The sequence below is a fragment of the Cupressus sempervirens genome, chromosome 1 (assembly GCF_028749045.1).
Source record: "Cupressus sempervirens isolate cs-2001-9-10 chromosome 1, ASM2874904v1, whole genome shotgun sequence".
In the NCBI taxonomy this organism is placed as follows: domain Eukaryota; kingdom Viridiplantae; phylum Streptophyta; class Pinopsida; order Cupressales; family Cupressaceae; genus Cupressus; species Cupressus sempervirens.
Genome location: NC_143118.1, coordinates 721,426,440 through 721,444,368, shown reverse-complemented (window position 1 = coordinate 721,444,368; position 17,929 = coordinate 721,426,440). Strand labels below are relative to the sequence as shown.

The 17,929-nt window shown below is 37.8% G+C and overlaps 1 protein-coding gene across 5 annotated transcripts in view; it reads right to left on the bottom strand.

Moving 5' to 3' along the window:
• Positions 1–244: 244 nt before the first annotated feature.
• LOC149579969 (UDP-glucose 4-epimerase GEPI48-like) overlaps positions 245–17,929 on the bottom strand; it is a 248,963-nt gene continuing 231,278 nt past the window's right edge. For all 5 annotated transcript variants that reach the window (XM_089788138.1, XM_089788169.1, XM_089788156.1 and 2 more), the window contains 3 exons: positions 1,165–1,247; positions 988–1,079; positions 245–874 (listed from right to left, as the gene is read on the bottom strand). In XM_089788138.1, coding sequence (XP_089644264.1) covers positions 781–874; positions 988–1,079; positions 1,165–1,247 — 269 coding nt within the window. In that variant the 3' untranslated portion in view covers positions 245–780. The remainder of the gene's footprint in view (positions 875–987; positions 1,080–1,164; positions 1,248–17,929) is intronic.

The following is a 17,929-nucleotide window of genomic DNA, read 5'->3' as shown; positions in this document are numbered from 1 at the left end:
TATCTAAAATCATGCATTTCCAAAAATAGTCACAAAGCTCAAAAGCTGCTCTTAGTAGTCAGAGGTATTGGTTAACGCACCTACTCCTGTCTTCTACAAAAAACAACAGAGCCTCTTGAATTTTTAAGTTTTTCGTAGTACTTTTCATTATTCAAATAATTTTTTGATTGTGTTTAAAACTATTTACTCCTTGCAAACTGCCCAAATGCACAAGTTAACCATTATATCAACCATAAATCACAGATGCTTGATGTAGAAACTTGCATTAATAATCACAACCAACTCATCTCATGCAGCCATCGATCGATACTATCTTCTTGAGAGCCCTGATAAGCTATTTTGAATAATGACTACCGTTGATGTTTATGTTCCTATGCTAATGCATCATAAGTTTCCGCACGGCAGCTCAAATTACAATCTGCACTTTGTTGGTGGAAACTTTCAGTAGCCAATGAGGCAAATGGCTAGATCAAACTCTTATTCAACCTGTACGACTGTTTTCCTATAACTGATGATTATAGTTTCCTTAAAAATATGCACCTTTGTCAAAGATTTAAAAATTTCCACCAGGGTGAACAGATGTTGAATATGCACTTATGGGAAAACTAAACCCCCTCAATCATTGCAGCATCTTTCAAACAGCATTGCTACTCTATTTTGTACAAGGGGCTCCTGTATAATAAACCGGAGCACCTCCTGAAATCCATCTTAAGTCATTGCCAAATCTATCAAAGAGTTTTTACATTTTCCTGTATAAAAAGTAGAGAGCACTTTTAAGGTTCAATCAGTTGTCTTCGCTGATTTATAGCCCCAAGGATTTTTTCTTGCCCAATTCCACTGGTCACGACACATCTCCTCTATTCCATACTGAGCTCTGCAATGCCCACATCAGATGATTAATTTTTGATGCTTAAATGTCTGATAAAAAATTTAAACCACCTCCACAACCATCAAGAAAATACAAACAAAAATATGTCAAATACATACCTCCAGTTTAATTCCTTCTCAGCCTTCTCTGTAGATGCATACACAGTTTCAGAATCTCCAGGTCGGCGATCAACAAATTTAAGAGGAATTTTCTGAAATTTGCAAGTTCAACAATATATTAGTTCTATAAACAGCTATGTATTTGACAGAAAAATATGTTGAATTATTTTTTCTCACCTTCCCTGATGCCTTTTCAAATGCAGCCACCATTTCAAGAACAGAAGTGCCTTGGCCAGTCCCCAAATTATAGACTTCACAACCTTCATAAAACAAGCAATGAATAATGTTGTTAGATTCTTTTCATCATTATATAGAGAGAAGAGCATAACTGTATGTCACTAAAACATTAAGAAGGGTTGAAATAATAATAGAATATAAGGTATCTCCTTGAACAGAACTTCCTTGTTTGCAACAAACCTACAAATTCCAAACCCATGATGGGATAAAACACTCGTAATGAAATTTGTTCTGCATAAAATTATTACTGCAGAAATCTGGATGAATCTTTGATAAACCCTGACTACATTGATCATGAAAGAGTAACTAAATTATGAAAGATGAATAAGATCTTGTGTAAAAATAATTTTACTATCACTCAAATAGATTAAAAGCTAAATGCAAATGATATTTTATGGAAGCCTTGAATATATGGAGGAAATTGTACAACAATAGTTGAATGACACATTCCTAGAGAATAGAGAAACACTTAACCTATTTGGGGATGCATCTCCCACCCACTGATTATGTATGGAGTAAACACCTAGGTATCCCAAGGCATCTCTTGATCCATGCCAAGCAAGAGAAATCACCTACAATATAAAGATCTACCACAAAGGGAAAATATAAGAAAAATGTATAAACAAAATCCAAAACCCTAATTGACCTCACCATAGGCTTCATCATATACCAAACAGTAATACAAACTACTATTTGGAGGACGAGGATTTATTTAGGTCAACAGTGATGAGAATGAGTTAAGCCTTCATTCTTGTTTCAAAATGCTACTAGTTTGTTACCCACATTGACTCATTTCTCTTGACTTATCAAGTTTTCCATGCTTGGTAGAAAGGAAGCTACAATAATTATTTAGCTAGTCAGAATTCCATGCCAAGTTTGGCCCACAAACTCTGAGCATGGGTCCTTGCACTTTGTACTAGATTGTCTGGGTTCATCAACACCAAAATAAAACTATGATTTGTTTTTACTGTTGAGATAGGTTTTAGTAGGGGTGCGCTAAGTTTTCTCTTGAGCTTGATCACGAGGTCTAAACATATTGGGATACATTAGTGCCACACTACAAATTATATGGGAAGCTCCTACAGATGTAACTTGAAACAAAAAGCTATGAACAAACTTACAACTCTACATGCCATACAAGTTTATCATGGGGATTTGACAGATAGGTTTTAATAGGGGAATACTAAATGATTGCAAGGCTTAGTTTTCTATTGAGCTTGGTCACAAGGTCGAAGTATATTGGTATACCGTATACATAAAAACCATGCTACAAGATATATGGTGAAGCTCCTTCAAATGTAACTTAAACCAAAAGCTATGAACAAATTCACAACCGTACACACCATACAAGTTTATCATGGGGATTTGGCATATATATATATATATATATATATATATATATATATATATATATATATATATATATAGATATATATAGTTTGCTATTGACTATGTTTTTGCCACAGCTGCAAGTGTCAAACTCTCAGTGGTCAAGGCTTGTAACAAGATTTCCATATTTATAGGAGTATAAACTATCAATCATAAACGATTGACTCAATTTCCTTCAAGCCAAAGAAAAGAAAAAACAAACAATAATTGGTGGTAGAACAAATATTCGAAGGAAAAGCAAAGACAAATGCTGATCACTAGCAAAGACCAATAAATCTACATCAAATAGTAAAAATTTAGACATGTGAACACCAGATGACTTCATGAAGGAAATAGTCAATCAGAAGTATAAAAGCACATATGGAGGTTGTAGAGATTGAATTTACATCTACAATTACATATGCTTCTACCAACCCATTTTGTGTATTTGTCAATAATCATTGCATCCATGAGAGAACGCTTCTCTTAGACATCTTTTAAAATTGTTAATCTATATGTAAAGCTACAATCAATTATAAAAAACTTCAACTATACAAAATAACTCCAGAGAATCTAGAGTTAATCTACTCAATGAAATTACAAATGTCCAAATGACATTTACAAATACTTCATCTGAACTATGTTAGCAAGTCCATATTTGACTAAGGTACATGAATGGTTGCAATCTTGGTCCTAGTATGATGCCAGTTCATCCTTGAGTACACCTAGGCTACTCTTGGGCATCCAGGCAACACCCAAGGAGTACCCAATAGGAGCCCCGCAGTTTGAGAAGAGAAAAACAATAGTTACAAATTTGGTCCATCAAAGAAGTATGACACCATCAATTACTAAATGTGATATTGTCTTACCAGACCGAGAATTTATGACTTCCATTTAGAAACTAGTAAGGTATGTAGGATGCTTTAATTTTTTATTTCTCCATTAAATGCTTTAAGGAGAATCTATTCTTATACTTGTTAAGTGATCTTGAATTGGACTATTACAAGTTACTAGGACAGTTTTTTAATTCAATAAATATGTATATTTTACCAATATTAAAATAATTACATAATTACCAAAACATAGTCAAAGGCTAAAACTAAGTCTAATAATAATGATACCCACCAAAAAACCCCACCCAATTCCAATCACTTAGAAAGGGATCAAACCAAAAGAATCAAACAACCAAACACCCTTATACAAGGGCCTACAAGCGCATAATACATCAATGCAATCGCATCGTGAAATATGTGTGTATGCATGTAGGTAACTCCAAGAGTTCCACATAAAACATCACCAAAGAATCAAAACACTACCATGATCAGAGCAAATTACAGTGGAATAAAAACCCCCCCAAAACCCTAACCTACAAGATTGTCACCTCCTACAAGTGTGGCCATGACCATTTGTGTGCTCCAATTTTACTACCTATGGCTGTCTTCATCGTCTCGACGTCTCTTACATCTCTGCAGTTGGGGCTTTTGCAAGTTGACAATCCTTGACTAGGAAGTAGTGATTGAGGCTACTAAAGCCAATTTGAGATGTAGTTTTTCACACTTCATAGTACTCATATCCCAAAGGAGGAAAGGTCGAAGAGGAGTAAACTTGACTATTTGAATTTACACACCTTAGCACTGTGAACCCTTCACTTGGTCTCAAATTGATAAGGAAAAAATCCATCCCTCCATGCCAGTCTTTACACACACACACACATACTACAACAAAAGCCTGTTGGTGTCCTCCTTTGAACCAAGTTCACAACACCATGCCATGAAAGGAGAAGAAATGTCTACATTTGTGCAATATTAATATTTGGCCTACAAAAATCATAGCCTAGAATGATTTTGATTTGTAGCATGACATCCTTGTATTCGAAGAGGAAAACATTGCACAATCTCCTCTAAGAAATTCTTCTCCAAAAAGCCATAATTGTCTTTCCTGTAGGGAAGGAGAACTTGGCCTGTATTTTCATACTAAACCACCTCACCAAACACCTTGCACAACAACACAGCTTGGGAAAGAAAAATGCAAAAAGTTTGGCACTTAAGTAATAAAGAAGGAAGATGGTGTTCTCTTGAGGAATGAGAATTTTTCCTTGCACATGATTCCTAAGCCCCTTCCAGAGGCCCTACTATCTCCATTAACAGTCTTCCTAACCTTAGGTGCATCTCTATCTTCAGCCAAAGTGACAATCTTAGGTTCCCCAGCCAAATATACTGCCAAGTTTGAAAAGTCATCCACTTCCATATTGGAGTCTTGCTTAACGTGCAAATTTTTTAAGTTATTGACTATTGATAGAAGTTGTCGGATCACCTTTACAATTTGTCAATTCTCCATTAGCAACTCCTTTAATGATTGCATTCCTAATGATTTGTGAAACTCCTTCAAAATGTAGCTTAGGAAGAGATAATTTCTTGGCTAGCTTCATCATTAGAAAGGTTGCATATGCTTTTTCTATATTGTTAGTGACTATTTCGAGCTTCTACATGCTCCATGCTAACATGTTTCTCTCCAATCCTTGGCGATACAGATTGCTCCTGATGGCCCTAGATTACCCTTGGAAGCCCCAACAAATATGATCTCTATCCGCCCTTCTTCTAGAGGTAGCCAAACCTTCAAACTTTCCTTGACTTTGGAAGGATTAACCCTCTATAGCCCATTAACATGCTTGAATCTAGTAAAGGGACAATTACTCAAGAGATCACTATCACTCACTTGAGATATTGCTGAACTTATAAAGGGACAATTACTCAAGAGATCACTATCAATCACTTGAGATGCTGCTGAACTTACCAATTTTGAGATTGCATTCTCAATTATGCTTCAAATTCTTCCTAAGTTCTCCTTATTTTGAAAAATGTGTCCATTCTTGTCTTTCCAGATCTCCCAAATGACTAGAGAAAGGACAAGTTTCCAAAGACTGGAATACAAAAACTTTCTTTGATTGGTTTTCCATACTTGGAACATTTCCTTGAGTGAAGAAGGGGGCAGAATCCACCAAGGCAATTTCCTCAAGACAAAGGCCTAACACTCCCTTGAAAAAGTATAGTGTTCTAATAGATATCTGCAAATTCTCCATTTTTTCTCCACAATAGACATCTAAAAGGACTCCAGAATCCAATTTTATTAAGTCTGTAACTTGTAACAATCCTTCCTCTCAAATTCTCAATGCAAGACATGCAAAAGAGACCACCTTGAGAAGACACTGTTTGGTCCCACATAGATGAAAAGACCATCTTTCCTCCTTGAGTTCAGCTTCTAGCAAATTATACCCAATCTTCACAAGTATTTACCACTTTTCACCCCACACCACAATAACTCAGCTTGCATTTCTAAGAGGAGTTGTTTGGATGCAAAAATGTTCTCGAGTCTATCCTTCAATATTTTGAGATAAATACAGATTTGTAGACTATTCCCATTGCTAGATGTCTAGCCCATTAGCGCTGATCCATTCCATGAGATCAACCACTTTTCTTCCCACCACCCCTCTATGGCCCTTTTTACCTCTAAGTTGTTATCCATAAATAAGGCTTCAAATGTCTCCCAAGAATCTCCCCAAAAGGAAGAGAATTTGTCATCTCCAATCTTCCAAGTGAGGTGCTCAATAACCACTGGTCTGCATGAAAGCATAAAGTTCCATATAGAAGATCTCGTAGGGAGACTTCTAATACTAATAATTCTATCATGCATTGAAATATCCAGATATTTGGCTTGCAGAAGTTTAACAAAACTTTGATTAGGATAAGGCTCCCATTGCTTTATTCATGAGCTTCTACCTCTTGATCCCTACAACCCTAGCATTTCTCGGCCTACAAATATTATCCCATGCCAACAAAGAAATTCAATAAGAATTTTCTTAACCATTCTTCAACAAAGTGGATAGTTTTCTTTGGTATTCTTAGGCAAGACAAAGTGGATTGGAATCGCTGAAATCACAAATTTCAGCATTAAATCTCTCTACCGAGGTGATTTATTGTAATAACCCTCCTCAAATCTGCTCTCAAAAATGCTGATGAAAGCTCAAGGAATTTCATCAAACAATTCACATGCAAGGGACATATGACTGATATAGTATTTCAGCTGGCTTCAAATGACTTTTTCTTCAATTTGCATCAATGAGAATCCTGTGCTAGAAGATTACAATGGACTACACAATGACCTAACATGAGTGTGCTACTAATTTTGACAATATTCAGTGCATATATATGATCTAAGCATGAGAAATGAACACTTACAGCCAAATGGCATTTTTACAAACAGTTGGTATGCAAACTAACTAGGTGATAAATAATGATATTAAATTGCTTAAATGACACCAGCAACTATTATCTTCTTAATTGCAACGAAAATTACAATGCTTATGAAATATGGCCAAGACTTTGGCATTTACATGGATTACAAAATGATAATGCTGGTATAATGCACACTTACAGTTGAAAGCTTATAACATCCTAAAAAGCAATACTAACAAAAGAACCTGGTTGTAGATGGCTGTAATAATTTCCTTCAATGCTACCCTTTCTGCTTTGCTTTTTTTGAACTACTTTTTTCGGCCTGCTTTTTCGGTTCTGCTTTTTCGGACTGCTTTTTTGTACCCGCTTTTTCAACCTGCTTTTTCGTATCTGCTTTTTCAGATTGCTACTATGTTGAATCTCAAGACCATATCTTTCAATCGCGTCAAGATTTTCAGCTTGAAGGGATTTCGTCCTTCAAACTATTGAGATATAATTTCCAAAAAATTCCCCAATTTCTTTGATATTTCCAAGCATCCTAAAAAGAAGCTCTTCCCTTTCTTTTATAGTGTTCTCACAAGAGCTCAATCCTTCGTTTTCTCAATGTGGGATAAAACATAACTCCCTTTATGTAACTTATGTCTCCACTGTGTTATAAAATAAAGGGGACTCTTTTAATTTAAATATTTTCCACAAACTATAGTCTATGCATTAATAAAGTTAAATATTTAAACTTAACTTTATAAAATAGCTTTATCAATGCATAACAAATCTTATCAATGATAAAAAAAGTCTTTTTGTCGATTTTAAACAATTACCATCAACATACCGCTGCCACTGGATGTCCGACCATATCCAAGATGACTTACTATAAATAGTAAGTATGCCCAAAGTTGCCTCAAAACCCCTCAGAAAGACCTGCAACTGAAACTGTCTAGACCAAATGGCCTCTAAGTCCCTTTAATGTCCTGGTTAGCCTACGGGACCATGGGGAAATAGGCTAACGACAACATCATGCTATGAATGCTAGAAAGGGGACATTACAGTCCGCCCTTCCCAAAAATTGCTTGTCCCCAAGCAATGGTCGAACAACAACCCAATCCATCCACCTGGATCCCAAATGTAGTCATGAACTATACTGCTGTTAGTCAACATAGGCTCCTGCAACAACCTCTGAAAATTAACCAAGAGGAATCCATAATCAAATTGGCGAATACAACTCACCCAAACTCCAAAGTCAGGAGCCCATGAGAAACAAGCTCCCGAAATATCAGAACCCAAGTAGAGTAGATAACCCAAACTGCCAACATAGTAAATACCATCAACACATCCCACTAGCCTATGTGGAATGTACAATACAATTTTGCAACAACGATGAATACTCCCGCATGAAACTGCACCAAATACAGAGAATCCACACACTGCACACCTGCTACAATTAACACAACTCTGCAGATCATCGGCCACTGTCTCATAACCATAACACCCATGCATTGCTGATGGTGTATAGTCATTACACGGTAGATAGCAAAAACGAGAGCCCAGACCAAACCTGTCTGCCATCAACTCCTCAACACATGGATCAAAAGCAAACCGATGAACATATTCTACAGTATAATGCTGGTAAAAACAACCAATCCCAGTCAAAGACTCATCCACAATGCTCAGCTGCAGCGCCCAACTCAGCTGAACCTGCCTCCAGTGGAAACGGACCAAATATGCTAGTACTAGTGTCATGGATAGATATATCCTCATCTCCACTGCCTCTATCAACCTCGACCATGGACATCCTCAGATCACCAGACACCGCGGTCAGTGACTGTACAGAATCTAGTAAAGACTGAAGTTGTTCCAACTCCATGGTCACCTCAACTAAATGAAACTGTGAGTCCTTGAAGGCCAACTGTGTACTCTCAAGAAACTCAGAAGTCACCTCAAGCTGTTGAGTAAGCTTACTCACCTCATCTTCCTTGACCAATAATGCGTCATATGTTGTACTGCCCCACTCCATAAGATAATCTCTATTGGCTACCAACTGCATATAATTTTGTCTCAGAATTCGGATAGCCTCCCATAAAGAGTGGATCTCTATAAAGGAAAGATAATTGCCTCCTTGCTCATCACTAGCAGGAGAACCCCATCCATAAACTACTAACAACTGACGAGCAACATCGAAATGCTCGCAAGCGATAGAAATGTCTCGCTCGGAAACTCTCAGCTGACTAGACACATGATTGTGCTGACTCGTCAAACTCCTATACTCTACCCCTAGTACACTGTCCAAAGGAGTAACCTCAAAATGACTATCATTTGTAATACTACCATCCAAATTTTGCAGTCCAACTGCTGAACTTGTATCATCAAATAGAGTGACTGAGGCATCAACATAAACCTCTGTATCAAAGGAAACTGTTGAGGAGACTAAGTCCTCAAAACTGTCCACAACATCCCCCTGGGTGTCATCTGTAATAATTAGATCTTGGGACTCTTCTGTAAGCTTTGTCATATCTAAGAGATCATCAACCCATTCCAACAAGAATGGTCGACTGGATACATGAACAATGCCCAACAAAAGTGTGTAAAAACTAATTCCAGCATCAAACAAGCTGTTGGCATGGATGAGAACTACACCTGGCAAGCTACTAATCAAGTCCATGATGGTGCAACAGATACTACTACCAAAGAATGATAAATATCTCTGATCAAAACGATCCCAAGCACTAAGATAAGGATCCCAACATCTAATCCATGAACGGAAACCAACTGGCAATTCAAGTAAACTTCTCACCTGAGTAATGTGAACAATACCAACTGACTTCACGCACCTGTCTACAGTCTCTGAATCCGGAGTGTGAATGCTAGACGTACTCATATCATCATCAATATGTGACCCGACTGTAAAAGGAAACTGAGTCCCTGCTATATGCGCTAACTCCCAAACTAAACTCACCTCAAGACAACGCTCGTCCACATGTCTCTCAAAATCCTGGAGAGCCAACTTTATTGCCTCCATGCCTTCCTTGATCTGCTGTAAGTCGTCACAAGAAGAACCTGTTGTGACTCCTTTTTGTCTCTCTTGCAGTTGAATCATTCAAATGTGATTCTCAATCAATCCATGTATCCTATCATGATGAGATAAAGCCATGACAATATTCTTGTCCCTTGTCTTCAGCTGGTGTGCCAAACTAAGTAAAGAGCTACTAGCCTCTATCTCATGTGAAGAAGCATCCAACTGTGCCTGATACTCACTTTCTGCAAAGTCCTGAATGCTCACTTTCTAATCAACTATGCTATCCTCAAACATGACAGTATCCTCAACTGTTGTAACTTCATCCAGCCCAACTGTACTGGAATCACTATCTGTGTCAATCGCACAATCTGGTGTGCCTGTGATATCACCTTCTGGCTCAACCTGCACAATGTCTGTAACCCCTTCTACCTATGAAGATGATGCAAATAAACCATTACCTGAAGATATGCTAATGTCTCCCTGTATCAAATCAGTATGTTTGTTAAACTCCTCATACAAGTTTCTGCTTGTCATAGGGAAGGTACGATCCTTAGGCCTATCAAAATGTTCAATTAGTGTCTCCTTAAACTCCACATATGAGGTAATGTGTGCATGACCCATAGTGACCATACCATGATGCCACCACTCGTCTGCTAACCCATCAAGGTGAATTGCTGCATACTTAATAGCTTCTTCCTCAGGCATAGGGTTCATTTGAAAGTATGTGTCAAGCCTTTGAACCCAAGCTCTTGCTGTAGACTTCCCCGAGCCATCATAATATGGTAATTGAAGTTTCCCTACTTTCTTCCGTAGCTCATAGCTCTGGTTCTTGTCATGTCCACGAGGCATATGCTTCATCCGCACATCTATATACTCCCTAAAGGTAATTGCAGCAGTAAAATCTTGACCTCCAGCTTCCCAATCTTTCCTCAGCTGGTCTTGTATATCAGTGATCTGGGACTCTGGTATGGGCTGCTCTGGAGCTCTAGGAGGAAATGTGGGAATCATGGGCCTCGAACTCACTGTCCTAGCTTGCTGGGGTGCATAACCGAAATTGTTCCCAACTTGTTCACCTCCATTATGTGTCCCATCCTGATTATTCCCATTCTGATTATTACCATTCTGATTATTTCCTCCACCTACGTTAGCATTCAACCCCATTTGACGAGCCATCATCTGCATCATAAGCTCAAATCTCTGACTCTGTTCCTGTGCTCTCTGCTTTGCTGATCGCTGTCCCTGTGCTAAGGTGTCTAATAATTGTAAGAATCTTTCCTTTCCCTGATCTGGACTGGCATTCATTTTGTCAAACATTTTTCTCTCTATCTGGCTAATCCAAATTCCAATAAGACCTCCACAGGATGGTAGGAAACCGCTCTGATACCACTGTAATAACCCCAATAAGTTATAACTTCTTCAAACACCAAAAATCTTTATACTTTAGTTGTTTGACATTTCGTCAAACACTTTGCAAGCAAGCTCTGATACCACTGTAATAACCCTCCTCAAATCTGCTCTCAAAAATGCTGATGAAAGCTCAAGGAATTTCATCAAACAATTCACATACAAGGGACGTATGACTGATATAGTATTTCAGCTGGCTTCAAATGACTTTTTCTTCAATTTGCATCAATGAGAATCTTGTGCTAGAAGACTACAATGGACTACAGAATGACCTAACATGAGTGTGCTACTAATTTTGACAATATTCAATGCATATATATGATCTAAGCATGAGAAATGAACACTTACAGCCAACTGACATTTTTACAAATAGTTGGTATGCAAACTAACTAGCTGATAAATAATGATATTAAATTGCTTAAATGACACCAGCAACTATTATCTTCTTAATTGCAATGAAAATTACAATGCTTATGAAATATGGCCAAGACTTTGGCATTTACATGGAGTACAAAATGATAATGCTGGTATAATGCACACTTATAGTTGAAAGCTTATAACACCCTAAAAAGCAATACTAACAAAAGAACCTGGTTGTAGATGGCTGTAATAATTTTGAGCTAACATGAGTGTGCTACTAATTTTGACAATATTCAATGCATATATATGATTTAAGCATGAGAAATGAACACTTACAACCAACTGGCATTTTTACAAACAGTTGGTATGCAAACTAACTAGCTGATAAATAATGATATTAAATTGCTTAAATGACACCAGCAGCTATTATCTTCTTAATTGCAATGAAAATTACAATGCTTATGAAATATGGCCAAGACTTTGGCATTTACATGGATTACAAAATGATAATGCTAGTGTAATGCACACTTATAGTTGAAAGCTTATAACACCCTAAAAAGCAATACTAACAAAAGAACCTGGTTGTAGATGGCTGTAATAATTTTCTTCTATGCTGGCCCTTCTACTTTGTTTTTTTCGAACTGCTTTTTCGACTTGCTTTTTTGTGCCCGCTTTTTCAGCCTGCTTTTTCGGTTCCGCTTTTTCGGACTACTTTTCCGGATTGCTACTATGTTGAATCTCAAGACCATATCTTTCAATGGCGTCAAGATTTTTAGCTTGAAGGGATTTCATCCTTCAAACTATTGAGATATAATCTCCAGAAAATTTCCCAATTTCTTTCATATTTCCAAGCATACTAAAAAGAAGCTCTTCCCTTTCTTTTATAGTGTTCTCACAAGAGCTCAATCCTTCATTTTCTCAATGTGGGATAAAACATAACTCCCTTTATGTAACTTATGTCTCCAATGTGTTATAAAATAAAGGGGACTCTTTTAATTTAAATATTTCCCACAAACTATAGTCTATGCATTAATAAAGTTAAATATTTAAACTTAACTTTATAAAATAGCTTTATCAATGCATAACAAATCTTATCAATGATAAACAAGTCTTTTTGTCGATTTTAAACAATTACCATCGACATACCGCTGCCACTAGATGTCCGACCATATCCAAGATGACTTACTATAAATAGTAAGTATGCCCAAAGTTGGCTCAAAACCCCTCAAAAAGACCTGCAACTGAAACTGTTAGACCAAATGGCCTCTAAGTCCTTTTAATGTCCTGGTTAGCCTACGGGACCATGGGGAAATAGGCTAACGACAACATCATGCTATGAATGCTAGAAAGGGGACATTACATATATTTTCTCTTCCATCCTTCTAGTTTACCTTACACAATTATCCACCAGCTTGTTCCAAAGTCATGATCTACTAGCATTTGCAAATTGAGGTATACCCAAGAATTTTCCATACAACTTCCTAGTCTTAACCTTCAAAATCCTTGAAATCTCTCTTTGCTTCTCAAAAGAGTCATTTAAAAGAAATAATTATGAGTCTCTAACTTATGCCAATTAACTTTTTGCCCCGAAGCCTCAAAATATTTTTCTAGAATGGATCTAATCACGTAGGATTCCCTTAGGGAAGATTTCCTATGAGAATGATATCATCATCGAACTATAGATGTGTAGTAAGTTCCACAATCATCTATTTTAATTCGCTTCCATCTACCATCTCTCTTGATTTTGGTAATAAGCGGCTTAAACACCTCTACCATAAAAATAAAAATAAATGGGGAAGAGGATACCCTTGTCTCAAATCGCTGGTAAAAGCAAAATATCCCTAACAACCAACATTTAAGTCATCCGAGAGAAAATGAAACTTCTAACCTGTGACACCTACTTCAAATTAAAGCCAAATTTCTCTAAAACTTTTAACAGAAAAGTATGACCCACTTGATCATAAGCTTTCTGAATATCTAATTTCACTAACATTCTGCCAGCTTTTTGCCAGTCTACTAGAATGGATGGCTTTGTGAGCAATGATCATGCCCTTTTCTATTGATCTTCTTGGCACAAAGCCACTTTACTCCTCTAAGATAATATCCTTATGGAGTCTATAGTTTGTTCTTCATTACTTTTGACACAATCTCCTAAACTATGTTGCACAATGATATTGGATTGGAGTCCTCAAAAGATTGCGTAGACTCCTTAAGAATAAAAGTGACTAGGATGCTATTTAGCTCTTTGGACATGTATGAGTTGGATCTTGATTCTTCAACAACTTCCCAAGTATCTAAACCAACCACATCCCAAAATTGTTGAAAGAAGGAAGATGGGAAGTCGTCCAGGCCCAGGGACTTATCCCCTACCATAGAAAAAAGTGCTTTCTATACCCCATCCAACTCAATAGTCCTAAGAAGTGTTTTGTTTTGCTGGGCTAGGTCTTCTTTATTGTAAGCAATGCTCAAAAGTTGTCTTTATCTCAAAGATTTTGTAAAGGGTCCTCCTTGCCTCTACTGAGCTATAAAAGAACTTGTATCACTGTCACCTTCCTTGAGCCAACACTCTCTAGATTTTTGGCACTAGAAGATCTCTCTAGCTAAAATCTTTCAAAATAGAGAATGTAAGAGCCTTTTCTTCGATGTACTCCTCTTTTGACAACCCTTGGATAGCAATCTTAGAGTTTAGAATTTCCAATTCCTTCTCAATTCTGAGTTTCTCTTCAAGTTTATAAATGTTCCTTGTTTTATTGTTTAAGTTTACTTTTCAAGAATTGAAGTTTTTTCCCCAAAGAGAAGGCTTTTTGGTATTAATCCTAGGGGCTCCTTGTGACATTAATATTATCTTTTAGCCACATCTCTTCAAACTTGAAAGGGCATCAGATAGGAACCAAATCACCCTATCAAAGATATTATTAGGAAGTGGACTAAACCAAAAAAGGGACCAATTGAAGCTTTATACGCTAAGGTCTTTTTGCCCCAGTTGCCTACTAAGAAGAATCTATCTAATTCTCCACAATGCTTGAAAGGCCATACCTTCTTATCGTCTATGTGCATGTCATTCTTGAGGGTGACCTCAAAAAGGCCATTAACAACTATGACGTTCTAAAAATCAATCTGGACTACATTCACTACCCCAACTTCTCAACTAGGCATCAGTTGGATTAAAGTCTCAACCCATGATGAAAGTATAGTCTTTAAAAGTTTGAATCACTTCAAAAATAAGATTCCATAGGAGCCTATTCTGGCCCATGCCTAATGGGTCATGCATATTCAAAAAGACAAATACTTTGTTACATGATATGGACCTTGCCTTGATTAGTTGCCAATACTTCCTGTGAGAAATCTCCACTGCATTTACTAATTGAGTCCTCCAAAATAAAACCAAATTGCCAAAAGCCCTTCAGTTTCCACAAAGAAAGCATTCCACTCTTGTCTCTGTCTCAAAAAAAGCTTTGATTCTTCATTATCAAGTTTTGTCTCTTGCAACATAATCACATACAGATGCATCTGACCAATGTACCTTTTGACTAGATGTTTTGTCAGGGGCATTGCAAGACATGACATTCCATGATAGGGTTTTCACAGTGCCCCAAGAAGGGGCCCACCCTTCTTAGATCTCAACTTCATTCGGCCTATGGCACTACCAAATTTTTCTAGAAGGAACCTTTTAGTCGAACCTACAGGAACCAAGTGTGTCGTAGTCGAAAGCACAGGCCGTGGAAATCTCAAGGGCGTAGCCGTGATCACTTCTACCTCTTCGTCATCCTCCTCTTCCCCCTCAGACCCATTCGCCTCTGAAGATGTCTCCTCTCTACCGCTATCTATGTCACCGCCATTCGGCCTTGGTCGCTTTTGTCCTACGGTTTTGGTGCCAAGAGTATCCAAGTGCTTCCACTGCATTATAGGTGGTTCGCCAAGCGTGAGTGGTCCCGGTTTTGCCTCTAGTGCATCATTCAGGATCATCTGCATCATCGGATCCAAAAACAGACCAATAGCATAATGTGGCATATAGAATGTTTTCTGCTGTAATGTCATAAACCTTGACATCCGCTCGGCCAATAGTGCTACCCAATCATAAACTTTGTCGTGCAAGATTCTGTTCATCATGGCTATGTGGAAAAAAGAGATATCTGAAGCGTAGCTCGAACTTGTGAGATGGCTTTTAACTATGTCCATCAAACAACGCCAATGCCCCTCCTGGATATTAGATTTCTTTAATCCTCTGCCCTTGGACGTGTCTAAAAGAGCCTCCTGTTCTACCTGCGACAGGTCTCCATACACAAGCTGTATCAACTTCATCTTCACTTCACGGCTTAACTTTTTCGGCTTGCTTTCTATTTTTCTTCCACCTTGAGCATGACCAGGTATGCCAAATACCCGTGTAAAATCCGCCTGTCTGAATGATACTGTTAATTTACAATCAAGATATTCGAATGTACTACTTTTGGAGAACCTATCATATGTTTCAATCATAATGCGCAAAAACCCTTCGTAGTCTCTGATGCAAAATACTGGCATTTGCACTACCCATTCCATCTGTGCTCTTCAAATACTAGCCTTTACCTAGTGGTTGTCCAGAGTCTCCTGCCACCATTTTCGGCACTCTGCACCATTTAACCATTCGAATGTGATACTCTGTACTGTAGGAAGTTCTCCCGGCTGCTTCATTTGCTTTGCTTTCTTCTTACTTGCACCTGCGCTACTGGACCCTGCATAACTCCCTCCTGCTACACGAATTCTAGATGGTAGTGTTTTCGCATTCTTGTTCATGGCAGTGTCTTTGTCTAATTTTTTCTTCCAAGCCCTCTTTCCTGTAGACTACATAACTGTCACTCTTTTGTCATTTGTGAATGAATCTTAAAACCGTTCTAGCAGTTACCTCCGTACAAACTCTTCACAACCTCCTTTCTTGTCCTCACTTCCGTACTATACGGCTTCTTTAGGTTCTGTGAATAGTTCCTATGGTACGGCTTGACTGGATTCAGCCTCCCAGGTGTTGGTACGGCTTTCTTAGTACAGCTTCCTTGACTTAGAGGAGTACGGCTTATTTGTTTGTCAACAATTTAATTCTTCCTTCCTTTGGTTGTACGGTCAATACAATTCCTCATGACTCCCATGCTGTACAAACCACCTTTGTCCCTCCCTTGCACTGTACGGCCTCCTCTTTTTTCCTTTATATGCTCCTTGCTTTTCTATCCCTACTTCGATTTTGTGCCCCTCCTACAATTGCCCTTGCACCGTACGGCCTCCTCTTTTTTCCTTTATATGCTCCTTGCTTTTCTATCCCTACTTCGATTTTGTGCCCCTCCTACAATTGCCTTTCACCGAGGGTTCCTTTCCTTGTCTGAGATCAACTCTACTCTCCGTATGGTATTGAGGCGAAAATTTGTGTGCTTAAGACCGTACGGTCTTTTCCCTTTGCATTCCTTCTTATTTCCTCATGCACCTCGTACGGCATTCTCATTTCCTCATGCACCTCATACGGCAATGTTGTCTATTGCACCTCGTATGGCAATGTTGTCTCTGCTTGTTGGCCGTACGGTGATAATGTATGGTGTTTCTGGATACTCTTGCTAGCCGTATGGTATTATTTTCTCAAACATAAGACTTGAGTCTGTACTGTACGGTCATCACAACTCTTTTTCAAATTTATCTGTGTCTCACTTTTCCGTACCGTACGGTCATCACAACCTCATTTTATTATGTAAGTCCTTTGAGGCCGTACGACTATCTAGGAAAGCCATATGGTCATCAAACTTTTCCAATTTTGTATGTTAAGGCCGTATGGTCATCGAACTTTTCCAATTTTGTCTGTTAAGGCCGTACGGCCTTTTCTCAAGACTTTGTTCTTATTTCTAATTCACTTTATTATTTTATTATTCTTTTGATTTTCTTCATATTTCTCCATATCATATCTGCTAAGGCCTTACAGGTAGGCAGTCTTTGCTCCACAAAAAATAAAATTCCCTTATTTAATTTCATCTTTTTCCACTGTAATTCATTACGTAAAATTAGAATTTATATCTTCTCCCCCCCCCCCCCCCTTTTTTTTTTTGTTTATAACTATCCTGACTTCACTTCAAATTATACACTTCCTACATATATACATTATCTACAAACATCTTTTCTTCATTCAGTTGTTTGTCGATGGGGGATCCTTTCTTTCTCTGTATATTTTCAACTTTGATCCATTTATGGCATTTGGTATTTCTTTTCCATCTAGTGTCCACAATTTAATTGCTCCATTATATCCAACTTCCCGTATCTTGTATGGTCCAACCCATTTGACTTTGAATTTTCCAAGCCTTATTTCATTTCATCCATTATA